The sequence below is a fragment of the Erigeron canadensis genome, chromosome 3 (genome assembly GCF_010389155.1).
Source record: "Erigeron canadensis isolate Cc75 chromosome 3, C_canadensis_v1, whole genome shotgun sequence".
Classification (NCBI taxonomy): Eukaryota; Viridiplantae; Streptophyta; class Magnoliopsida; order Asterales; family Asteraceae; genus Erigeron; species Erigeron canadensis.
In genome coordinates, this window is record NC_057763.1 from 46,081,290 (window position 1) to 46,107,970 (window position 26,681).

At 33.3% G+C, this 26,681-nt stretch overlaps 3 protein-coding genes and 1 long non-coding RNA gene across 7 annotated transcripts; 1 reads left to right on the plus strand and 3 right to left on the minus strand.

Moving 5' to 3' along the window:
• Nucleotides 1–4,346: 4,346 nt before the first annotated feature.
• On the plus strand, nt 4,347–7,644 carry LOC122592720 (30S ribosomal protein S5, chloroplastic). Its single transcript, XM_043765011.1, has 3 exons — nt 4,347–4,885; nt 6,028–6,230; nt 7,193–7,644. Exons 1-3 carry the CDS (start codon nt 4,445–4,447, stop codon nt 7,440–7,442), a joined length of 894 nt encoding a protein of 297 aa, XP_043620946.1. The 5' UTR covers nt 4,347–4,444; the 3' UTR covers nt 7,443–7,644.
• A 1,479-nt stretch (nt 7,645–9,123) lies between these two features.
• On the minus strand, nt 9,124–14,820 carry LOC122593811. Of its 4 annotated transcripts, none has more exons than XR_006322876.1 (8): nt 14,002–14,820; nt 13,771–13,915; nt 13,499–13,621; nt 13,216–13,311; nt 13,070–13,145; nt 10,422–10,518; nt 10,196–10,315; nt 9,124–9,508 (listed from the first exon to the last, which is right to left on the minus strand). It is a non-coding gene; the product is annotated as an uncharacterized LOC122593811 (long non-coding RNA). The 4 variants fall into 4 exon arrangements; XR_006322875.1 differs by having other exon boundaries at nt 13,216–13,315; nt 13,499–13,599; nt 14,002–14,808; XR_006322873.1 differs by having other exon boundaries at nt 13,216–13,315; nt 14,002–14,808.
• A 3,234-nt stretch (nt 14,821–18,054) lies between these two features.
• LOC122592244 lies at nt 18,055–19,403 on the minus strand. Its single transcript, XM_043764437.1, has 4 exons — nt 19,396–19,403; nt 18,806–18,903; nt 18,427–18,539; nt 18,055–18,330 (listed from the first exon to the last, which is right to left on the minus strand). Exons 1-4 carry the CDS (start codon nt 19,401–19,403, stop codon nt 18,055–18,057), a joined length of 495 nt encoding a protein of 164 aa, XP_043620372.1.
• A 5,611-nt stretch (nt 19,404–25,014) lies between these two features.
• Nucleotides 25,015–25,907, minus strand: LOC122593786 (VQ motif-containing protein 4-like). Its single transcript, XM_043766235.1, has one exon. The coding sequence runs from the start codon at nt 25,836–25,838 to the stop codon at nt 25,221–25,223; it is 618 nt and encodes a 205-aa protein (XP_043622170.1). The 5' UTR covers nt 25,839–25,907; the 3' UTR covers nt 25,015–25,220.
• Nucleotides 25,908–26,681: the final 774 nt, after the last annotated feature.

Below are 26,681 nucleotides of genomic sequence, written 5' to 3' on the forward strand. Positions count from 1 at the left end.
ATAGTGGACGGGTTTAGGGTTGAAAGGTTTAACGTTGCTTGCTAAAAAAAGTTAGATATTTAGACTTTTGTCAATTTATTTATCTTTGTATGTAAAGTTCAACATGTACTGTTCTAACCCGGTCAACGACCGGGTATTGATCTAGTTGATAAATGATCTTAAGGTTGTCATTAGAAAAATCATTTAATTTATTTATAGTACTACGTACGTATGTATACTCATTATTGAACTTGTTTTGCGTGCGAAGACTCATCAATCAGCCGAAGCAATAAATTCGTGGGTAAACCAGAAAACTAGAGGTTTAATCTCCAATATTGTTGATGGGCAAGATTTGCAAGGTGCGGTGATTGCTCTAGTGAACGTCTTGTATTTTAAAGGAACGAGATACGTTACCGGCCCGGGCGTTGCCCCCAGGAGACATTATATTTATTGTATTCTGTACTATGTAAAAATTATTACATGCTATTAGAAATATTATATAGCTCAAAACCTGAGTTGATATTGATTTTTTAATGAGTAAGCAATTATAAATTAGAAAAAATCGACAGTATAACTTTATAACAAATTAATATATTATATAGATTCCAAAAGATAATAAGTATGAAAGTAGAATATTTAAAATAAAAAAACAAATTAATAATACAAACATAATTAAAGCTAATTTCCTACATCATTGAAAATAGAAAGTGAAACAAAAATAATTCATAATAATAAAACATCAACCAAAATAACATTGAAACTAATAAGTATTGCAAACAAAATTTTCGGAGATGGTTAAGTGTATATATTCCAAACATACACCCTACTTTTATGTGTATATATACTATGTTATAGTTCACTTGTAATAAGATTAGATAATCTTAAAAATGTTTGCAAACTTAAAAAATAATAATATGCAATTAAAATAAGTGATCTTTTTTAAACAAATTGGAAGCAATTTAAAAGATCAAAACATAATTTGTAATTAAGAATATAAGATGGGTCTAAAGAAAATGAAATGGCCCATTAAGAAAATGAAAACGGGCCCAAAGAAATAAATTGGCCCGTTACTATTATTTACACGTATTTCCGTACATTTCTTTTTAATATATATATTAATATGGTGTAAGCCATTTAATGCATATTATACAAAAAAGGAAGACTTTTATCTCAATAGTGGAAAGAGGGTTTGAATCCTTTTTATGACTAGCTCAGAGGTAGAGTTGCACAAAAAAACCGGTTAACCGAACCGATTCGAAAGTTAACCTATAATCATAACCGGTTAGTAACCGATACGGTACAAACCGATTATAGGTTAGGAAAAACCGCCGGTTAGTAATCGATTTGCACTTTCAAAACCAAAAACCAATTCCTAATTGGTTAACCGATAATCGGTTTTTATTTTTAGTTTTAACCAGTTAATCGATTAATTATATATAATTGGGATTGTTTTCTATTTTATACTTACCACTCACCACTTACTGGGTGATATATATATATATATATACATCGAGATATAAAAAGAAGAATGAAGTCACATACATCTGGAAAGAAAGAAAAAAACATCGGAGACCGGAGAAAGAAAACCCCCAGTCATATATATATATATACATTGATATATGTGGCGGCCATGAGGGGTAGATGATGATGAAGAGAAATGGTGTTATCAGTGGTGTTTGTGGGTAGATCCGGACGGAACAACTTGTTTTATGTTAGAAAAAAAAACCCCTTTTGGCTTATATATTATTGATAGTGGGCGGTAAAAAAATAACCTATTAGGTTAACCGGTATCGGTTAACCGGTTATTATTAACTGAAACAGATTACACCGGTTATAGTTTTTTAAAACCCAAACCGGTTAATAACCGGTACCGGTTAACCGTAATCGTTTTTTTCTTTTAAAAATAACCGGAATCAGTTACTAAAAAAAATAACTGGAACCGGTTAACTGGTATTTGCACCTCTACTCAGAGGTATTCAACTATGGTTCTTTTGAAGGTTACAAGATCCTCCAAATTCCATATGAACATGAAGCAGGCCAACCGAACGGATTCTCCATGTATATGTTTCTCCCCCATAGGAAGGATGGATTGACGAAACTTCTACAAGTTTTTCATTCTAATCCCGCTTTATTTCATACAAGATATTACCTTAGCCCACATACTATGGAAAAACTATTGATACCCAAGTTTAAAATATCTCATAAATTTGATGCTGGAAGGGTTATGGAACATTTGGGATTGACATTGCCTTTCCAACCTACGAATGAGCTTAGCAGGATCGTGGAGCCAAGTGAACCTCTAGATGTTCTTTTTGTCTCAAAAATACTCCAGAAATCTTTTATTGAAATCGATGAGAAAGGAACAAAAGCTGCTGCCGCTTCTATCGCCACCATGGGGATGAGTTTTGGGTGTATAATGCATCCACCGTACCACCTCCACCTCCACCGGCAAGGTTTGTGGCAGACCAAGACCATCCGCTCATGTTCATGATAAGGGAAGACAGTTCTCTAGCTGTTTTCTTCATTGGTGTGGTACTCAATCCCCGTGCTTAATTAGCTAGCTAGCTAGGATCCATCCATATGTTTAGACTTTCTGTCAGATCGACTTTTATGAATATTTTGTGTTTCCCTTGATTCGTACTTTCTTGAACAATATTTCGCTTACATGTACGTTTATGAATTGATCCTTTGTTATCTATTTGATGCGATTCTATAATAATTAGGATCTTGTGGCTTGAAATATATTTTATTCTTTACGTTTATGAATTGATCCTTTGTTATCTATTTGATACGATTCTAAAATAATTAGGATCTTGTGGCTTGGAATATATTTTATTCTTTTTTATACACTTGTTTTAAATTTGATGAGTTACTATGTGTATGTAAAGTTTGTCCATAGATAAGAACAATCTATATATGGACAGAGGAAAAACCAGTTTGATCAACATTGTTTGGGTCAACCCAGTTTAACGGTCATGCCTTACAAACCCAAAAAATTTGGTGCCACATGACTAGTTCCGGGTTAGCCTAGTTCAACCGGCATGATTGACCCAAATTTTGAACCATTGCAAAAAAAAAAAATGATTAAAAGCTAACATATAAGTAGTATCTTTTAAGACTATTATCTGTTACAAGAATAAGAAAGAGAAGTAGATCGAGTCTTAACTAGGACTTTGAAGGAGCGAAAGGCATATGGGATTAGATTATGTAGACTACTTACTTAGACTTGGTTTTTCTGTGACCTCCGTATTGGTTTTGGCCTTATGTAGAGGTAAGCCTAAACCGAGGGGGAGGTCATACTAGGCTGACCCCAAAATGCTTGTTTGTTGGAGGACATGACCAGTGAGAGAGGATTTAGAAGGCTAGGATTAATTTAGGGGTTTGAGAGTATATGTGAGGAATAGGATTTAGTCTAGCTAGGCGGCCTTAGTACGTTGTCCCATAGGGTGTTTAGCACCAATTATCTTTCTTGCATGGTTGGTTCCATTTTTATTTGCATGTATGCTTGGTTGTTTCCATATCCCTTGTTGGCTAGCGTATATGTATTGTCAAACCTGTGATAAAGTATGTTAGGTTGCATGTTTGCTACCCTCACCCCCCACACGCTAACAGACAGGTATTTCCTTCTTTGCTATCGGCAACCGTCATGTATGATAACTAAACCCTTTACACTTTTCTACTTTCACCTCTTTGTGGTCGGAAGCCTTTATGGAAGCAGTCTCTCTACCTTTGGGTAGAGGCAAGACTGTCTACAGCTCACCTTCTCATACCCAGTTTAGGGATTGGGTCTTTGTTGTAATTTTTTTAGAAATATGTAAGCTTTGAGATTGGTATTCTAGTACTAATTTGGGTCTAATAGGTAGATTATTGGCTATAAATACAAAGATCATGTATCAAGGTTATGTATCATGATTAATAATAAATTAACTTATCTTGTAGTTTTGAAAATCACCAAAATATGGTATCGGTTTCGATCCCATATAAGCCGGTATCCATAAGGACAGGGACGGCACCAAAAAATCACGCAAACTATAGGATTTTCGTATAACATCCCGGTCCTAATCACGAAACAACAAACCGTAGATATCTGTACCGGTCCTATTTAAGATTCGGTGTCATGCAGAAGCGATCTCGTCATATACCATGTTAATAGGTTACATCATGTCACTAACTGAAAGAAAAAAAAAAGACCGTAACGAAGTAAAATGTTAATCATACTTTCCTATATAAAACAATTACTCGATTCAATTAGTTTTACTAATCCAAAACTCACTATTTGAACACCTTCATGTACATTCATGACCAAAATAAAATTGTAGTAATTGAAAACAACATGTTAGTGTCACAAATAATATTTACAAAACCATAGTGTAACTTTCATCCCAATATCTCTTCAAAGATAAGAATCATAAAGAAAAAACACACCTTATCTATCAAAATCATCTTCTCCCCACCATCACCACCAATGGCAGCCTCTCTCACATCCTCTCTCTCCACCACCTTCTCCACCCTCTCTCTCCGCCGCTTCTCCACTAACCACCACCACCATCAACCCACCTCAATCTTCCTCCAAAAACCCCACAATTTCCCTTCATTTAAAGCCCAAGCAACAGACCCTGAAACAATATACATGACTAGTGATGAAGACCCAGATGAGACTTACACTTTTGACCCACCTGAAAAGCCTGAAGATTTTCAACCACCAAAGTCTTTTGATGAAGATGCCATGGAATCTGAAGATGAAATTGCTGCTGCTTATGAAGAACTTTATGGACCTGCTTACAGTGGGGTTTCTGTTTTGGGAAATGATGTTTATGTTATGGATTCTAAAGTTAAAAAAACAAGTTCTTTTGGGAAAATTAAAAAAGATAAAATCAGAGATGGGTTTGAAGAAAGAGTTGTCCAGGTTTGTTTGTTTTTTTGCCCAAATTTTGGGTTTTTTAAATTATAATTGTTACCTTTTTTCATGTCAAATTAGTGATTTTTAGTTTCATTGTTTGATATGAAGTTGATGTTTGAGTTTATATAATGGGGTTTGGGCGGGCTATATATGTTAGAGGTAATGCCAATGGCTTAATGCTGGTTTAGTGTTTGCTACTAATTTTTTTGATAATTTTGCATTTTGAGTTACTTGGTTTGACCTAGAATGTCAAAGGGTATACGGTATTTGAGTAGTTGATTTTGCAAATGCCTGACTATTGCTGACATTTTTTTTATTTTTTATCTTATAGTTTTTTCAAGATTTTCATTTCTGTAGTGCTAGCATGAAATTGAATGAAATTGAGTCATGCTAGTGATTGTTGAGTTTCAGAGAAAAACGAAAACTTTTATGATAAAAAAAATTAGTGTAAGTTGGCTTTGTTTCATAGGAAAGAAAAACCGCCACCGATGTGGCCTAGTGGTCAGGCAATCTGATGTCCTCACAAGAGGTCTCAGTTTGAACATCCCTAATTAACATCTGGAGATACCACAGAAAGGTTTAGGAATGACCGCAGGAATACTCAGGGTAGGCAGTGTGCATCTGAATTACGAATAATAAATTTGCTCTCCCATAGGAAATTCTAAAACACGGAAATTCTAATTTGTTTACCGTCTCATAGGAAAGAAACAATGCTGCATAAAGTTACATATCCCAGGTCACTGCTTTAAAGTAATCCTTTAAAACTAGAATTATGACTGCAATTGTCTGAATTTATATATATACATTTTGGATATCGATAAAAGAAAAGAACAATTTGTACAGAAGTTTGAAACCGGATATTTGTAATTTTGTATATCTGCATATCATATATGTATGCAGAAAAATGTGGAAGTAACAAATTTGGAAACTGGATCATTTCATCAATTATGTATTCAGTTATCTTAAACATGCCCTTGGCTCTTTTGGACTGTTTTTAGTCCTGAACATGGGTATAAAGTTAATCTTCCATGTAATATGGAATTATAGAGAGTGATCAGTGAACAATCAGAAAGCTTCATATATACACCAGTAAGTTTAATCTGCGGAAAGAATTATTTTGGATTGATTAAACGGCTGCAAAACTGCAGGTGAGGAGAGTGACGAAAGTGGTAAAAGGTGGGAAGCAATTGCACTTTAGGGCAGTTGTGGTAGTGGGTGATAAGAAAGGGAATGTTGGTGTGGGAGTTGGGAAGGCGAAAGAAGTTGTTGCCGCCGTTCAGAAATCAGCTACTAATGCTCGAAGGAATATAATCACGGTTCCAATGACCAAGTACTCGACCTTTCCTCACAGGTAATATGGCTCCTGTATTCTTTTCTTTATTTATTTTAGTGCTCCATAAGTTCTCAAGTCCGTGAATTGTTTAATTACTTAACCATACACTACAGAAAGCCTGTTACATGTGCTATGGATGATTTGGCACTTTGTGTTTCTTATCGGCACTTTGTGTTTCTTATCGACCCTTTTCTCCAATTTTAAGTCAATTTTTTTTAACAGCAATTTTTAAAATTGATTTATGGTTTCGTTGTCAAAGGTCATGCAGTATCTTAGTCTAATTTGCTTGGAGCAGATGTATGCTTACCAAATTTTCGGGCTGTAAGAATCGAGTCCCACGCTTATCACTTGCATGATGAATTTAAGAAGTTGTGTCAATAGGCAGGTTTTACAATAAAGAATCATATATGAAACAACTGTTGAGGTGATAAGTTAGTCAGGTCAGGGAGGTTGGCCAGTAATGGGTCAACATGAGTTTGGGCCTTGACTGGTAAATTTCAGTGCAGTTCGTAACATATTGGGTTGACCCACCAACACTGTTTTAACTGTTATAGCTAATCAACGTAACAAGTTGATCAATCTTACCATGGCCCTTTTACCCAAAAAACCTACAAGTTTGGTCACACGAATTCTGTACTAAAATCATCATCTGGTTGTGATTTAGAAGAATCGAGTCAGAAAGTTGAATACACTTTGGTGGGTTTTGACCATGCTTACTTTTTAGTTGTATATATTAAACCATCGACCTGGATAAATAAATACCAAAATAATACCTATCTATGTAAATGAGTCGAAATTTCCTCCTGCGGAATTTTCAGGATTTTTTCATACATGTGTCTGGAAAACACATATATATCACATACGTAACAAAATACGTATCCTTAAATATATATGTAGATACATATATATGTTCTGAATATCAAGCTCACATACAACAAATTTATTAGTAGATCTGGCTAATTGATACTCTGGACTGACAGGGCTGATGGAGACTATGGTGCAGCTAAGGTTATGCTCAGGCCAGCATCCCCAGGTACCGGAGTTATTGCAGGAGGTGCGGTTAGAATCGTATTAGAAATGGCAGGTGTTGAAAACGCATTGGGGAAACAACTCGGTAGTAACAACGCCCTCAACAATGCTAGAGCAACTGTCGTGGCAGTCCAGCAAATGAGACAGTTTAGTGAAGTTGCTCGTGACCGTGGCATCCCAATGGAAGAACTCTGGAAATGATCAAATTGTAGACGCATGAGCAAACTGCATGTATTCTTTTGTGTCAATGTTATTCTTTAAGTTTGGTTCTTTTCTTGAACTAGATCACAATGGAAGTTATCTAGTTGTTTTCAAGTGTCCATAGCTTCTCTAGGAAATTGCAAGGTTAGAGATATGATGTTACCGAAGGAATTTTGGATCAATCGAATCAAGCTTGCTGATATATTTTGACTATTATAATGCTGAATTTGTCATGCTAGAACACACAAGTGGTATGCAACTACACCAACCTGTCTGAACCCAATTTGAGTTCAGTATGGTTTAATTTGGCACGGGAGTTGTTTGCACAGTGGGGACGAGTGGTTAACAATTGTAATAGAAATCAACTAAGAACATTGTCGGTTTGTAGCTAACGGGTATATTAGACAACTCCTGTTTTTTGAAAGACAACTAAATGATTCCACACGATTCTTCACATATTCATAAAATGCCCACCATTAGCCTATAACCATAGGGTGGGTATAGGTTGATGGATTGTCATACATATATATAAGTATAAATCACATGAGCCAAACATTTAGAGTAAAGTACATCTACTAATCCTGACTTCGCGTATCAAATCGAATCGGATGTTATCACTTTTTATGTTCGTCATATTTTTCCTTTTTTAATACTCAAAAATGTAATATTCTTTTATAGACACAAGAATGTTCAAATTTCACAAGTCTCTCCACATCGCATATCATATCCAATTGGATGTCGTGTCTACAGAAAACTTGTCTGAGTACAAAAAAAAAAAAGAGAAAGAAATATAACAAACAAACGTAAAAAGAAGGAATAGATATGAGAAGACGCTACTCAGGATTGCTTTGCTTGGATGTTCCGGAAAAGCCTCACCTTGTTGAATCTCCCAATCGCAATAATGACGAACAATAGAATGTTGCAACACGTTCGATCTAGCAGCCAATACGGGTTGACTTAGCATGGTTACATTATAAGCATAGAAAAAAAAAATTTGCAATGGTGAATGGTTATGGTTTATAGACACGAGATTAATAAATGATCTTTTTGGTATTTGCTAATAACAAAACGGTCACTTATTCATCAAGTGTCTACTCACCAATGCACAAAGTTCCATCCTGCCCAAAGGATCATGTAACCATTGTAAGTCACACCTTATTGGTTGTCAAATGGAATGTTGTGCAGCATAATGTCGTTTCACATCATGTGATTTCGGATGTTCAACAAGGTGAGGATTTACCACAACATTCAAGCAACAATCCTGATTTTGAGATATATAAAAGTAGGAGTGGTGTTCAAAGCAAATGAATTGAGAGATTTATAGGGGATAAAAGAACATTCAATGATAAAATAAAAAATAAAAAAAATACACATGTTACTCAAAAAAAATCCCATTACAAAAAAAAAATCCCATTACAAATATGCACATTCAATGCTTATTTGTTATTTTAAAATTTGAAACTAACATTACATATTATTATGAATTTATTATCTGAATACAAAACTGCATTTATTTGGTTTGACAAACTTTGGATTTTAAATTATTCCAGATTTAATCTTGTAAACACACTTTAATATAGTTAGATTAAAACTAGGCGTGAGCATAATAGATGTTAGCCATTTATCCGCTGTCGTTCAAAAAAAATATTTATTATGACCAAATCTTAATCTTAATGTTCATCTTATCTTATCTTTATACTATAAGATAGACCACATATTCTATTTAAAATATGTCATAAACAACCTGCATATTTAACATGAGACTAAATCTAGTACATATAGTTTGAACAAATTAAGGTTTTGGACATTTGATAAAATGTCCAAATCATATAACATGGTATACGTATTAACCCGCATCAGATGCCATATCTCTGACACTCCATCTATTATTTTTGCTAAACATTTCATCTTGTGTCCAAACCTGTTTTGCAAATGGACAATCAAAAAACAAGTGACAGAGTGTTTTATCTTCCACTCCATCACCAAATCGCCATGTCAATACGTAGCGAAGAACCTGGGAAGCAATACTCGCATTGTCCCGATAAGATCCAAACAATCGATAACACCTGATATAAGACAAGGTCTCATGATACAACACCTCCACCAAATATGATCCAGACATTCGGATTATTATTTTATTTGTCCAATTAACTAAAATATGGTTTTATGTTCTTTGTCATTTAAAACTTGTTAATCAATCTTTTGTATATACCATTCACCCTTCTATGTAATGCTAACAGTTTTGTTTACAACTTGAACATCAGAATTATCAATTTTATAATAACTCAAAACAGACAGTCAGCTATTACTAATAACTAGTCGTACATAATTAGACCCAAAAATAAGATAGTCCGATGTGGAAAAATACGTAGGTATTCTTCTTTCAAAGTTAATAAGAGCTAGAAGCCAATTTAAAACGACCCGCCACACGCATATGTTAATTTAAACCTATGTTTTACACCATTATATTATAAGGTTAAAACGAAACTAATACAAATATCGATTTTTAACTTTTTTGTAAGGCAATTGAGAAAGTTGTGTGCATTTGACCCGTTTCCTTTTTAGCTTACAGAATGTATTGCAGCTGAGAAAAAAACATACCTAAAACCACCACCCAAAAGGAAATGGATCGAAATACAACCTCTAACCATACGCAATAAAACATTAGTAGCCCTTAAAAAATCATGAACGTTAGGTCTAACCCGTAATGCAAATAAACTCACTTGTTAAAAAAAAAAGAAAAAAAAAAAAACCTTCTCTGAGGATGCCACGCATGATGGAATTACTAGTGCAAATTATTCTCTTCAAAGCACATCACTTCCTGTTCAACAATATTCTGTTACTTTTCAGCTCGAGTAAACCAACCCTTTTACCTAAAGTCAGAACAATCTTCTTATGGTCTTGACTGTTATAGACAATACAAAAAATATAAATCAAAATAATAATAAATAAAAATTAGAGAAAGATGGAGAAAAATACCCATTAACTCCATTGCACATTTCTTTCTCATTAGCAATGTTACAGATATAACAACTCTTGAGTCTTGCTGACACGACATAGAATGTAAGAATACCTCCTTAAAAAGATAAAAAAAATAAGTGGGATCAAATACCCACTACATATACGTTAATAGGTATGGGATCAAATAGCAGCTATATATAAGTCTACATATAAGTTTGAACTATGTTTAAATTTTCGAACAACCATCAATAATTTTACTGTTGTAAATCTAGTTGAAACTCACGTGTTATACAAGTTGATAAGTTTTGCCGTGTGAGGATCAAACATGGAAGAATACTACCAACAACCCAACATCGCAGAAAGCAATGAAGATTGAAAAGAATCAAATCAGCCTCTAGTCCAATGGATTTGAGCGCTACCTATGACTGATCAAATGGGTAGTAGATAACCTCAACATTTCATTCCCATGTTTTAGGTAGTTTGAATTCTTAACTTCAATAAACAATAATGTTATTTTTGTTTGCGTCTCTTTCATCAGATACAGTAATACATAAAAGTAATTTTGTAGTCAGTTTGTCATTACACCCAACGAAAGATAAATAGACAGCCCTTATTCCAAGTGCTGAAATCTGACTGCATATATATATATATACACCAAATATACAAGTTCATACAAATGCCTCATATAGTTCACATTGACTTAATCATAAATTATTTGGGAACTGAATTCAATGTTGAAATTTCCTTTCAGTAAAGTTAGCATATAATTTGGTAAAACATGCTACAAATGAAAGAAAAAAGAACTGTATAGCATTTGGATTAGTCCATTAACAATCATGTATTCAATTAAAGTTAACAAAAATCACTAAACGCTTAACTTCATTATCCTCCTTAATGTGCACCTATGATTGTCTAAAGACCATTAAATGTCCCATTAGTTACATAAGCCGCCTAATCCAGAATTAGATGGAAACGGTCACTTAAATCCCTATCTAGGACTACAGCCTACTAAGTGGAAGGTATTGTGATGAAACACATTTGAAGGATGGCTAATTATAAACTTTTTGCTAAAATTTTTTGGTGAAAATCAGATCAGTAAGAATATCCAAAAAAAAATTGATATGGGCAAAATACATCATACAAGTCCAATCACTAAGCTAAAGATAAAAAAGAAAAGTCAAAAGAGAGCCATATGCAACACATATCACAAATTCACTCACAACGCTAATTCCAGAAAAATAGAAGTTGTGGTTGTTCTGCTAACTTAAAACATATAAATTTGGGATTAGAACTTCAAAATGTAAACAGCTTTACATGAATTGTCATAGTGTGTATCGAACTTTAATCATATGCATTGTATGTAATGAACTTTCAAATCCTGTGCATTGTATGTATTTGACCAATCAAAAACTTACAAGTGGCAGCTTATATGATTTCCACATATAATCGGATACATACAATGCACAAGATTTGAAAGTTTGTTACAAACAATGCACAGGATTGAAGTTCCATATATACTATGACAATTCATATAAAGTTGTTTGCATTCTAAAGTACTAATCCCTATAAATTTTAGCTACAATTATTTGGATTTTGAAATACCAAGTGAGTTCTAGAATTTGCAATGAGTGTTTTTGTTTATAAGGTTTCAATCGGGCCAATAACTTTTAGGGTAACGCTGGTACCTGTTCTAAGAATGCTAAAAATTAATAATGTATGATAAATTTGATGATGGTGAACGCTTCACCATTGTTAGATGTAGCATACGTTCCTAAACTATGACATTTCCAAAACTTGCACCCATTCATCCCTATAAATCCATCAGGCAGATGAATCCTAATAAACAAAAATCAACATGCATTGTCTATTGGTATTTAGGTGTCCAATTGCAAGATCACTTCCATGAAATAGTATATATGATAAGTTCTACCTAAGCAAGAAAGTTAGTATTACAAACTAACAAAGGACAAAGATTACTTGAATGAAGTTTTATATATGATATGTGCACATAAGCAAAATTAAAAATAAAAACATAAAAAAAAGAAGTTAAATCACAAAGTTTTACGTGACAATTTTTGGAGCTATATTATCAAAGATCGTACTAAAATGATCAATTATAGGACTATGACCTCACACTTCTTTCCAACTTTTAGGTTTAAAGCTAGCAAGTTTTAACTGTTAGATAGTCTAGCAAGTTTTATGATATGTTACGCGTGTCACTCTTTTCTAAACTTGATGTATCAGCACTTTGATATCCTCACTTACATCCAGAAAAGCAAAATAAAGATCAAAAATTTTTATTTATCCAGTTGCCACCTTATGTTTGGGTCAAAAAGTTCTTTTTTTTTTCCTTTTGACAACATCAAATCTAATGTCATACATCTAACAAGAGAATCAAAGTGCACCTTTTTTTGGAACAAAGGGACTCGATAATGAAATTTATTCTAAGGTTCATAAACTGTTTTAAAGAGAAATGATGCATCACATTTCAAAATATTTGCATGCTAATAGATGCGAAATAAACTATGGAAAAGTAAATTTTAAAAAAGGCAGCCTACATATGACATCTTGGATCCATGTGCATAACAGAGATTTGAAAAACAAAGGGAGATAAACCTCTATAGAGCAATAAGAAGAAAAGGTAAGGATCATATAAGAAAGCAAACCTGCTTATTTCTAGCCAAAACTGCAGCAGTGCGTCCATAAACGTTCTTTCCATATGACAAGAACACAAACTGCAGTCTGAGAAAAGAAAAGGAGAAGCAAATAAGAGATAAAACATTACATTTCTACATATCAAAGTAAATTATACCTGTGTCTCAACTTCTTGTCAGAGTCGGTCACAACTGCGTGCCAAGTGGCGAGCATCCTCCAAAGGAGCTACTCTTGTAACACCACATTCACAAACCTTCCTAAACAAAGAAGGATAAGTAGCTTTACACGCTTGAACAAATGAATACATCAAAAAGGCTAACTGCACAACTTAAAATATGCATATAGTTTGTCAACTAATAACTTCACATCTGCAGACATTTTTAAAACATATAAAAATTATAAAGTTCTTTTTAAAAAAAACACCGATACATCCAAAGTACCTGTATCTATGTCATGATCCCATGCTGAATAACCAAAAATAAAGATATAATTCATAATAACCATGTTTTTCTCATGCTTGATGTCCCAGATTATCGCCATCCTGTGACGTATATGGTAAGTAACTGAAACAAGAAGATGGTGATGAATTTTAAAATATGGATACCAAAAGCTTGCAGCCTTGCAGTATTGATGCAGTTATATTTAGCAAGAGCAATACCAAATAAGGTCACTCCATAAATTTTATCAGATGACAATTATTTACAGCGCATACCAAATTAAGTGAAGTAAAGCAGCAATAAGTAAAAAAAAGACTTGTTGACCATCCCACTTCCTTTGATCATCTAAATATGATTGGACGACCAACAAGCTGATCAGGTACTAAAAGGGGTCCGCTTGAGATGCCAAGACGACGTATCCTAATTTAAAATATCCGACCTCATAAATGGTATTATGTTTAATAGGAGCTCAGAAATTTCTTATTACAAACATGAAATTCACTTACCATATTGCTCAGGCCATTATCATTGCTGCCCATGGCTATGTTCATGCTCAAACTCAACCGCAAACGCAGGTGCAAATCTGGGCCTTTGCTAATAATGAAAATGTCATATACCAAGCTTTTTTAACCCCACACTTAACATTTAACCATTTGTAAGTCGGAGAATATTAACCGTTGAACAACATAGTGTGGTCATTATGTGAACTTAGATGTTTAACAGTGGAGGACTTTTACAGACCATTTAAGCAATGTTGGGTAACATCTGTAAGTATGAACTTTCTTAAATGAATCTTCTTTTTTTACGCGTATATCATTTCTTGCATTTCCACGCTAACCATTTTACCTTTATATGCAAAACACGGGCCAAAGTTCACAAGGGTCACTTCACCAACTATGGTATAAATTCCTAATATTGCATACATTTATAAGAATCATAAAGTTTAATTACTATAATTTAGTGGAGGCTTTACTCGTGTAACACATAACCCACCAACATTACCAACTACTACTACTAATCCTACTACTACTTTTGAACGTATTAGTCGAGAACCATTTGATCTAAATGCTGATTTTGGGGAATTCAACCGGTAATAGAGATCTTTCACGTCGATGGACGATGATTATAGTAAGTAACATTAGCTCTTCAAATTAGTAGATTCCGTTTGACCTCGTCACGTCGTCAACCATATTGATGGCTTCTATATTTGGATAACGAATTTAATTAATCAAATTCTTCTTATATATCATTCTCTATTGTATACCCTTCTATGTTAAGTATGAGGTTAATGTGGCAATTAGGATAAAAATATCTCAAGGACAATCATTGTCTCAAACGCAAACTTGGAATTAAAATAGTTGATGTTGAGTTTTAAAGCGATAGGTAACCATGGTGGATAGCATGGTGAACCATGGTCCCATACACTTGACCTAACAACAATGAACATACCAATCCCTCAAGGGATAGGCTGTCTAGTCAATTTTGGTGGTATTTTGATGGTGTACCAGTGGTATTTCGGTTTTCGGCCCACTTCTAGAATTTAAATCCAAATTCCGGTCCCGATAATTTACTAAAGTTGGTCAAAATTTCGGTGATATTTCAGTTTTACATGGGTTTTTTTCTTTGTCCAAACTTAAACACAACATAAGAAACACTAACTTTTGAAAGTATGAACACTAATCTATCAAATATGGACACTTTTAAGCTTGAAATTTGAAATTTAGATTAAGTATTAATTATTATATATATATACACCCTAGGTCACTTAGATAGCCTAAAGAAAACTAGACGCATAAGGAAAATCATTTATCCTCTCTATTCTTCTACCCAAATTCTAATCCTTTTATTCCTATCAAATGTTATGCACTCGCATTGAACAAGCTCCTAGGGATCAAAACTCGAGTCCAGAGCCGACTCTATTATAGAAGTGAGTTAGGCAATGGCCTAGAGCCCCAAGTCATAAAGGCCCCCAAATTTTTTAAGAATTGGCCTTAAGTATAATAGTATATTCAGTTTGAGTTTTAAGAAAACTAATATGCTACATGCCTTGATGCCTATACTTTTCCAATCTTTCAAATGGTTTTTACATTATGGTGGAAATTTCGAAAGTCTTCATTCTTCAACGCTCAATTAGTATTTCATCTCTAATATAACTTTTTCTTTTTATGCTTCAAATCAGTTTTCTTATCCAAACATGCTAATGATATGAGATGCATTCGAGGGTTGAACCTTAAGACCCATTATACTTAATTTGTATGCTTATAAATTACGCCCCTAAATTGGTCTCGCCTAAAGCCCCCAAAAAGCTTAAGCCTACCCTGCTTGAGTCTATCCTCTCACCTAATTTTTGTTTGCCCATTTTTTCTTAAGCCTCTAATGTGAAGGCTTCCACACACATATGCCATTGTTTATTGCCCTATCCTAACACGCCAAATCATTTTATCCGTCCTTCAACTTGTTGACCACAACTTTCAGTTTCATTCTAAAAACTTTAATTGTTATCATGTCTAACACATAAGCATCCGTATTTCCGCCACCCCCATCTTATTTGCTCGAGCCTTTCATCATTGGCCTTCCTATAACAAAGATCACTCGATATAATTCATTTAACATTAGATTAACATATTACGAATTATATTATTCTCAATGCCATGAACTTTGGCTAGTCAAAATTGAAGGACGAACAAAGTTCACGATTCAATGGGATAGAAGAGATCCTCTTATGTTTGAATAAACATGATAAATCTTGTTAGCTAATTTGAAAGCCAATTCATGTCCGTTATATTGGAATATATGGAAATACATTAACGATAAAGATTCACATAACATATATAATGATTTATACATTATATATACAATGCAAAGAAATAAACAATATATATAGCATGAAATTAAGATCTTATGATGTTCTATATTCTTTATGTGATACAAGTTCATAAACAGGTTCATGTATGTGCCCCTCGAGATTTTTTTTACTTGCTTTGATCGTCATGTTAGATCTACTTTGAACCATTGCTATGAGTCACTTAGCAGAAATTAATACAATGCACCCTACTTGTGCACGCTGCGATCACCGTCCAATACGTAGAACCTCACAATATAATGACGAAATATAGTTTTTATTAGAATAAAGTAAATGATTGTGATTGGGTCTCATACTTGTGACTAAAGCTACAAAGGTTTAGCTAGGGCTTCTTTCAACTTTATTCTACAAAGTTTTTATCTTCGAGAATTTTATTTATTGGGAGGGAGAGGGTTCAAAAGCGGTTGCATCACATGCATTCGTGTAATTTAGGAGTAAGATAAGTTTCCGTTCTAAAAAAAGAATTATAAAATGAATGAATATAAGATTATAAAGGCAACACCATGATTAACTTGTTGACTAGAACTTAAGAATATATAAATGAATAATCACAATTTTCATCTATACCCACCAAAGTCGAACAAGTAATTCTTCATGTATACGGCATCTTGAGCAATGCCAATCTTGATTAGCATAAAAATCCAATTTGCAAAATTCAATATGGTGCAATTGTGAAGTTAATTGGAATCAACTACCTACATTATCTCAAAATAAGAATGCTAATGTACGATTTGAGTTTAATCCTAAATATATAAGAGTGAGGTCGTATACTATAGGTGTCTAATAGAAGAGGATCTAGATGTTGTTCCGGGTCATAATTCCCGTTAGATAACCATATGGCACGGTTTTACATCACAAGAGTGGACAAGACCGTAACCCATGAGGCTTAAAGACAAAGAGGCAAAAGAGAACGCAAGAAGAGATTCCGTTATGGTATTTTAATAAATTACTTGTTGGGTGGAGTAATCTTGTTCCTCGTGGAATCAAGTATGCTTGTTATTGTTGCTAGGTCAAGTGTAATTGCCAATGGCCATGGCTTGCCATGCTTATGAATTAAACACACCATGACATAGCCATTACTCACAAAACTCAACAACTACTACTTTCCTTCTAAGTCTTCGCTCGAGAAAGTGACTATCCTTCGAGTTATATTTGATCATAACTTCAACATTGAATCTTATACCTCACATATAAGTGTATGCTATAAAGGACATATAACATAAAATTGGTAAATTAAAGTTGTTACCCGAATAAAGAAGCCATATATATAGTTGGCGGTTCAAAGAGTATTATTCAAACAAAATATACTATTTTGAAAGGCTAAAAACTGCTTTTCAGACCATCAATGCCAAGGATCACTATTGACTACTACTGAAATCATCAAAATCAGCATTTAAATCAAATAGTTCTCGACTAACATGTTCATTAGTATTAGTAGTAGGTGGTGGTAATGTTGGTGTTGGTGGATTGACCTGTAACACAAGTAAAGGTTCCACTAAATAAAAGCAATAAAACTATATGACTCTCTTATGCAATATTACCTATATAGCACCATACCTCGTCAAGCGACCCTTGTGAACTTTGACCCACGTTTTGCCTATATAAATAAAATGTTTAGTGTGCAAATGCAGAAAATAATACAAACATAATGAAGAAAGTAACAACATTCACTAAAACAGTTTTATAAATGCAGAGATTACCCAAGATTGCTTGAAGGGTCTGAAAAAGCCCTGCTTTGTCGAACATCTAAGCTCACATAATGGCGAACCACATTATGTTGTTCAACAGCCAATGATGTCGGACTTACTATGATGACATTGTAATTGTAAGGTTGAATATGCTGGTGTATGACATTGTCACTATTGGCAAAAGCCCAGGACTGCACATGCATTTGCGGTTGAGCTCGAGCATGAACATAGCCATGGGCAGCAACGGTAACCGCCTCATCCTGGGATTGAGCCTGAGCCTCGGGCTGCATACGATATACAATTGCATATAAATATACAACATCTATTTACAGGCACGAGAAACAAAAGACTTTGTAAATTTGATTGATGATGATCATCACCTGAGAATAAGATTCCTCTTCCGTAGTCTCATTGCCTCGGTCATGCTCCCATGTATGAGAGTCCCAAAATTCACCCCACAAATTCGATAGAAATCCATCGGGCAAGTTTAACCCTTTAAAAACAAACAAACAAACAAACAAAAGTGAAACGTTAACTTTTAAGAAAAAAAAAAAAACATACTACCAAGATACAGACATAGAACAATCTGTGGGGGACCGGGTCGGTTATCCATTTACGTGCTAACTAATAATCTAAGGGGGAAATTCACCATACATACTAAATATCAGTATTTTCAATATAAATTAAACAATGATAATCATTTCGCTATCATTTTCAAATATAGGACTGCAGTAATTAAATTTTGAGATCGATACGTACAAGAAGGGGGCTCTCTGATGTCGGCCTCTCTACAAAATACCTCCGCCGTTTCATTCATTCCATTTCTTAACATGTGCTCAAGCATATAAAAATGTAGCCTAACAAAATTGAAAATATATTTAAAGCTAAATTAAATTAAATTAAATTAAATTAAATTAAAGGGATAATGACATGTGGATGTAGTGAACTATGACAAAATGTCTATGTTATGTATTGATATAATCGGGAGTCTATGTTATGTAACGAACTTACCAAAACTGTCTAAGGGATGCATGTTACCGGGTAATCTACAGGTACCCGGTTACCATCCATTTTTTTAAGGGATAATGACCTGTGGATGTAGTGAATTATGACAAAATGTCTATGTTATATATTGATCTAATCGGGGGTCTATGTTATGTAACGAACTTACCAAAACTGTCTAAGGGATGCATGTTACAGGTTAAAGCCAGTCATCAATTTTTTTCCCTTTATTTTTGAATCTTAATTTATTTATTTAACATATATAAATAAATATAAGTTATGGAAATATAAGTTCTGTAATTATATAAAAACTATAAACACCATCATATCTTCTGGCCGCCACCTACCTCCCCATTTTTCAGATCAACCCTAACACAATCATATACCAAAAAATGAAAGATCTCAAAAATTAAAATCGCATTTGAAGATTACGATCCCTTATAAGGTCAAGAACCTGAAACCAATCATTACATATATTCTCAACATACACACTGGCACACACAAATCTAAGGGTACATACATACAACCTACACAAACAAACAATGAGAGACTAGAGGGCGTATTCTTACATGGCTTCTTGAAGCATAACTTAGATTTGAAATGAGAAAGAATAACTAAATTCTAAATTTTAGTTAAAGCAACAAAACAACAAACTTAGAAGAACGCATGACAAGCCTAAAGCTGAAAAGATCAAATCCCCTTGACCTCAACTTTCATCATTTCTCTTTTCAGGATATTAATAAATAACTAAATGGAAACAAGAAAATACCAGTTCTCAAATACTCGGAGGAGTTGGAAACAATAAATAACATGCATCACTTAGACAGTTTTTGTAAGTTCATTACATAACATAGACCCCCGATTAGATCAATACTTAACATAGACATTTTGTCATAGTTCACTACATTCACAGGTCATTATCCCTTTGGATGGTAACTAGCTACCTGTAGATTACCCGGTAGTATGCATCACTTAGACAGTTTTGGTAAGTTCGTTACATAACATAGACCCCCGATTAGATCAACATAACATAAACATTTTGTCATAGTTCACTACATCCACAAGTCATTATCCCTAAATTAAATTATAAATAACCACAGGGACGCCATATAAAAGTAGCCCAACTTCATTCCAGGGCCCAACTCAACACGTTTTTATTATTTTAATTTTCAAAACATTTATTTGAAAGATGCAAAATTAGTGATGAACTTTTTTTTGGCTAAAGTTAAAATGTGTATTTCTTTTTATTTAAACTAGTCAAAAAAAAAATATAAGTATCTTTTTCTTATTATATATCATTTAGAAAGATACTCTTTTTATAATGGGGCTAACTAGTATGCTTCTAGCAACATGTTTCCATCATGATTTTCAGAGAGGAAAGATTTTATATTTAAACATGTAATTTTCATGGAAAGTTTATGAGAGAAAACATGCTTCTTTTATGCTTCTAAAAGTATATTGGTTTTTCCGTTTTATAATACCAAAATAACTTTTCATTAAATAAAAACACAGTTTTAAAACATTATAGTTATTTCAACTTACTTCTTACAACAAAAGGTAATTTTCCAATGTCTTTTGGTATTTATTTTTTTCATTTTTATATATAAATCTTTACTAAATTAAAGTATAAAAACATCCCGTCCAAAAATATTTCGAGGAACATTTTGAAATCATCGGTGTTTCACAAAAACTAGACTTATGTCCGCACAATGCAGCGGCGCTTGGGTAGTGATGGCGGAGGTGGTAGTGGGGTTGGTAGTGGGGAGTGGGGACGGTGATGGTGGTGAATGTAAAAATAATTGATGTTAGAAGTGGTATTGTAGTTTTTTTAAGTGTTGAGGGATCTATACTGTAAATTACTTCATTAAAGGTTTTATAGGCATATTAGATGAAGATGTTTAAATTAGTGAATAAAAAAAAAGGGTAGTTCTGATTTTTCAAAGAAAAAAAGTTTAAAGGGAAAAAAATGATGGTTTGTTTTATTAAGTAAGATAGAAGTTTAGATATAGATATAGATATAGATAGTTGGAAGTTGGAACTTGTAGCTTGGAATTGGGCCAGCTGTGTTTTCTTCAAACCCTGTTTGGAAAGCTTTGAATAGATAAATCAAAAGGCTAAATTAAATTTACCTTAAAAATACACTTTTTTTGTGAAATATTCAAAATAAAAAGTAAAACTCTATAACACCTTCAAATAAATATCTTACTTCCTAATATAAATTAAAAACTACTTCTTTTTCATTCAAAATTTCTATCTTTAAGATACTTAAAATGTCCTATATAACTATTATTATCCATGAGCCTAATGAAAACACAATATACTCATAACTAAAACTACCCCAAATTTTCTTAAATAACCACACTACCATTTTACATCTGACCTACACTATGATGCCGCCACCATCACGTCGTCAATACCGCCATCGCCGTCGCATTGTGTAGGTATTCGTCTAGTTATATTAAAACATTTTGTTCATTAATCGTCTAATAAATAAACACAAAATATAACAATCAACCCTTTATTTTGGACCGTGTTGATTGGACTTTGGATCATATTGTGTTGTGTGAAGAGTCATCTTAAATTCTTAACGATAAGATTGAATTTTCTTGTGTCAATTACTTATGAATTATGAAAAATACATCATCATATAATATATATATATATATATATAATTTATTAAAAATTAAGTTAACAAAATTTGGGACATGCGATTTTATGTTTTTGTCCTTCCTCACCCCATTAGTCTTCCCTCTCCCAATAAATATCTTCCAATAAATACAAATACCCTTCATCAAAAGCAGACACATTAAGTCATTAAACATTAATATATGTCTTCTCTATCCCTAAAATACACACAACACATTCATATGGAGTCGGCAATTATGACGGTACAACGTCTATTCATATGGACTATTCATATGGATCCCGATAAAGTAAAAGTCGTAACTAACGAGATCAAAATATTTCAAGATCAAAAGGAGGTCGTAATTAACGATAATAAAAGATTTTAAGATTACAACAATCGAAACTCTTTCAATGATATCCGCCGCAACGCGCGGATACCATGTTCATATATACAAAAAGAAGATGGATTCGTTTAACTCGGAGAATTTGAAGTTTTTGGCAATACTGATTCACTATTTTAATGTAAGTTTAACCAAATCCTTTTAGAGATAGAAAAGAGACTTACATTTGCATGGCAAAGATATCCATAGTACTGTAGTTATATCTGCAATTATAAAAATCAAAACTCATTTTGGCAAAATATATTATAATAACAATGAGTGTTTACCTGAAGTTTCAAGGATATGACGCCGATTCAATATCGAATGAAGAACAAACTACTAATGGCTCAAAAAGAAATCAAACTCTAAGAAAAAAGTCTAATGAAGTTAGAAAATGTTGTTCAAAAATAAATGAAATATAAGTAAATAAAACACATTCAATAAAAAGAATATAAATAGTGTGAATATCCTATTACATATTAGATTACATACGTTACATTAAAATTACATTAATTATACATTAAATGCTTGTATGAATACCTTTTTTCACTTTTATGAATATATTATATTATTACACGAATATCCACGTGATATGACGACAATGGTACTTAGTGGTGACGAGTGGTGGATGTCAGGGCCGCCAAGTGAATTTTAATCTACGTGTACCAGATCGAATTTAAAAATTGGGGGGCCATATACAAAAAAAGATATATATATATATTTTACGATAATTACTATAAGTGTAAAAAAAAATATTAATTGCTTATAAGATTCATTAAACACGAAATGTTCTTATCATAAAGATAGTTAGAACTTACTATTGATTACATTCTTGGTTGAATAATGTTTTTTTTATTTAGGCGTCTTTGAAGCAAGACTATTGATCAATATTATCTAATAAATCATTCTCAAATCTCAGTATTGCTAATCCATTCAACCATTCTTGTGGCATTGTCGACCGCAAATATGACTTTAATAGCTTAAGTTTCGAAAAGCTTCTTTCCACAGTTGTCACGGTCACCGGAACAACACTCTATATGCAATACATGCATTAGGAAAACAATCCACCTGTTTTATATAGAATAATATTTTTTTAATAAATAATTATATTATGTTAATATAAAATTAAGAATTTTTAAAAAATGTTGGCCCATTTTAAAAAATGGGGGCCCGATAGATGTATTTTGCTAATTATTCTTAATAATCTGACTTTTTGACTTTAAAAAAGAGTAAATTACACTTTTCGTCCCTGAAGTTGGTACGTTTTTCACTTTTGATCCCTAACTTTAAAAAATTACAATTTTGACCCTTAAGTTGACCAATTTTTTCAATAATCGTCCTTTGGCCTTACGACGTTAAAAATTGGCCGTTAACGTACGCACGTGCTAGACACGTGAGGGCGGTAATGTCATTTCACCATACACCGAGGGATGAAAAGTGAAAAAATAGCTACTTGAGGGACGTAAAGTGAAAAAATAGCTACTTGAGGGACGAAAAATGAAAATTATACAAATAAATTTATTCTTCCATTATTTCTTTTCTGATCGTCTTTTCCGACTAGACATTTATTTCCCCTTTACCCTCAAGCCTCCCCAATCACCACCACCTAATAACCACCACCAACAGTCTCCGCTACCAGCCACCGCCGTCTGTAACCAACACTAGCCACTGCCGTCTATAACCACCACTGCCACCCACCGCCACCTCCGACCACCGCCGCCTATAATTACCAACAGCCACCGCCACTACAATCAACAATAGCCACCACCGCCTACAATCACCACTAGCCACCGCTACCTACAATTACCACCAAACACCGCCATCTACAGTCACCTCCAACCACCGCCGTCTACATTCACCACCAACCAACCGCCGCCGACTGGAATCACCACCAACCACCACCGCCACCTAGAATCACCACCATCCACAATCTCCCTTTGAATTAAAACCAAAATTTAGAAAAGAAAAAAAAATGACTGACATGTTTGAACTATAATTTGTTTGATTGGTTATGTTTTGAATGTCATGAATTTGAGTAAATGATTTTGTTTATGGTTTATATTTGGATTCAAAGTCGAGTTTTTATTAGGTATCATCGAAAAATAAATGTCTAGTCGGAAAATTCCATCGGTAAAAATGATCGGAGAAGATGATCGGAAAAGAAAGAATGGAAGAATAAATTTATTTGTATGATTTTCATTTTTTGTCCCTCAAGTAGCTATTTTTTCACTTTTCGTCCCTTGGTGTATGGTAAAATGACATTAGTGCCCTCACGTGTCTAGCATGTGCGTACGTTAACGGCCATTTTTTAACGTCGTAGCCCGTAAGGCCAAAGGACGATTATTGAAAAAATTGGCCAACTTTAGGGTCAAAATTATAATTTTTAAAGTTTAGGGATCAAAAGTGAAAAATGTGACAACTTTAGGGACGAAAAATGTAATTTACTCTTTAAAAAATGTCATAATCATAAAGCAATATCTTTTAAAATAGAAATTTACTGTATTCAAGTTCAACCCAAACTATGGCCGATCTTTGTGCATCTCTATCGCAAGATAAATGATATTTGTACCACATATATTAATAAATCTATTATACATATGTTTTAATAGCTTATACAATGTGTTTTAAAAGTTGTATTATGTGGTAGATTTATCTGTGGTATGAAAATCATTTCCACTATCGCAAAGACGCAAACAACCCAGCCCAAACTCATTTAACCGAAATCTATTTTCACACAAACTCTATTTTGAGTTGTTCTCATATCAATTTAACATGTCCATCTTACACACACTGACAACATATGTTACATGTTTTTTACTGTGTTTTTAATTTTTATTTTGACAATTACATATGTTCCATGTTGACCGCCTATTCCACATATAACAGGTACATAAGTACATAACGTAATAATACTAACAATAAAAATGATTAAACGTTCAATAAAAAACAAACTTACGTCACATTCAATCTAGATGTATGTTACATTGTTAAAATTAAAATATTCAAAAACTCATTGTCACACACAAACAAGGAATCTAATTCGTATACAAGCTCGTACGTAGCAACAGTCAATATTTTCTATATAAAAAAAAAAAACTATATTATATAAGATAAGAAAATTATTAATGAACTCACTACAATTACAGCTAAAAAAGAAGCAATATAAATCAAGAACTGGAAGTAGATCCGCCGGAACATCTAGGTGAAGTCACCGGAAACAATGGCAAAAGCTGTAACTCATTTTCCGACCTCGGAGTAGTGACCGGAGACGGATGTAAATAAAACCCTTTACCGGCAATCGCTTTTTCTTCAGCCTCAACATCCAAACCCGGTGGGCTACCATCAGTCACCGGAGACCTGTTGAACGGGTCGGGTATAAGTGGCGTAACCGGGCTAAGAACCAAAGATGGGAAATCAAGTAAACTTGGAGACAAAATCTCGGGCATGTTAGAATTACTAATAACTCGGGTTGACCCAGAAACTAATGGGCTGATCTTGAAGTTTTTAAGACTGTTTCTACGTTCATAAAGCTTTGATGGTCTTTTAGTCGGGCTGGTTTTGGTTAAATGGATCGGGTTTTTAGATGGTTGACTAGTAATAGTGTTGGCGTGTTTGACAAGTGTTTCGGATGATCCGGTTAGTAGTTGGACTACTTGTTTGAAAGAAGTTGTGTCGGCTTGTACAAAGGTGGTTGGATATGGGTTGTTTGGATCGGAGATTGTGACGGGTGTTGGCGGTGGCGATTGGTGATGATGGCTGACGGTGGATGAAGAATTCATCTCCATTTTTAGAATGAGAAAGAAAATATCGATAGAGATGGAAAGAAAGATGACTTAAGATTTAAGAAGACGAATAAACAATTAATAAAAGAAGGAAAGCATAGAGTATATACAATATAATAATATAATATTAATAAATAGGGAATAGTGAATTTAACTTTGTCAGACACTTAAATTTATGGGTGTAAACTCTCACATACTAATATTTTCCGGCACTTAAATTTATGTGTGTAAACTCTCACATATTAATATTTTAACATTCTTGATGAATAAATGTTTGAGTCCATAAATTTTTTGGTTTAAAATTTAATATGTGAACATTTCATATCTAAACATATCAATAGCCTTATATTACCATTCTCTAAAAAATATTCATATATTGCATCATGAAACAGACAAACAAAAATATACTTTTTTACTCATTTATTCTAATAAAATGTTTGCTTTAAAGTAAGAAATGTTTTAGATATAGAATTAATATCGTGCGTTAAATATTTAATAAGATCATAAATATTTCTTGGAAATATAGTAAATTTCATATGTATATATAAGTATTTAATATGGAGAATGATATATCTACATTAATTTTTGGTCATCCACAACAATATATGTTTTACCCAGTTGTAAAATGTACAGTAAAACATATACACTTGTTGTAGATGGTTAATAGTTGTTGTAGATTTATCACTTCACATTTAATATAACGTTTTTATAATAAAGTCACAAAATGAACTAAACTTTATATCCATGTTCAAAAAGTGGGTGCTGCTTTTTTGAAAGGTGTTTAATATACTGATAAAATTTTAAATAAACCTACGAAATTAACATGAGTTGTATACGATTATTTTT

What these genes read in the sequence shown, in the direction of transcription:
- LOC122592720 (XM_043765011.1), top strand. Translation starts at nt 4,445, where the DNA reads ATGGCAGCCTCTCTCACATCCTCTCTCTCCACCACCTTCTCCACCCTC. An exon ending in TTGAAGAAAGAGTTGTCCAG is followed by an intron (nt 4,886 to 6,027) that starts GTTTGTTTGTTT and finishes GCAAAACTGCAG; the next exon opens with GTGAGGAGAGTGACGAAAGT. An exon ending in TACTCGACCTTTCCTCACAG is followed by an intron (nt 6,231 to 7,192) that starts GTAATATGGCTC and finishes CTGGACTGACAG; the next exon opens with GGCTGATGGAGACTATGGTG.
- LOC122592244 (XM_043764437.1), bottom strand. An exon ending in CATCAGAGAGCCCCCTTCTT is followed by an intron (nt 18,540 to 18,805) that starts GTACGTATCGAT and finishes TTGTTTTTAAAG; the next exon opens with GGTTAAACTTGCCCGATGGA. An exon ending in AAGAGGAATCTTATTCTCAG is followed by an intron (nt 18,331 to 18,426) that starts GTGATGATCATC and finishes TATCGTATGCAG; the next exon opens with CCCGAGGCTCAGGCTCAATC.
- LOC122593786 (XM_043766235.1), bottom strand. Translation starts at nt 25,838, where the DNA reads ATGGAGATGAATTCTTCATCCACCGTCAGCCATCATCACCAATCGCCA.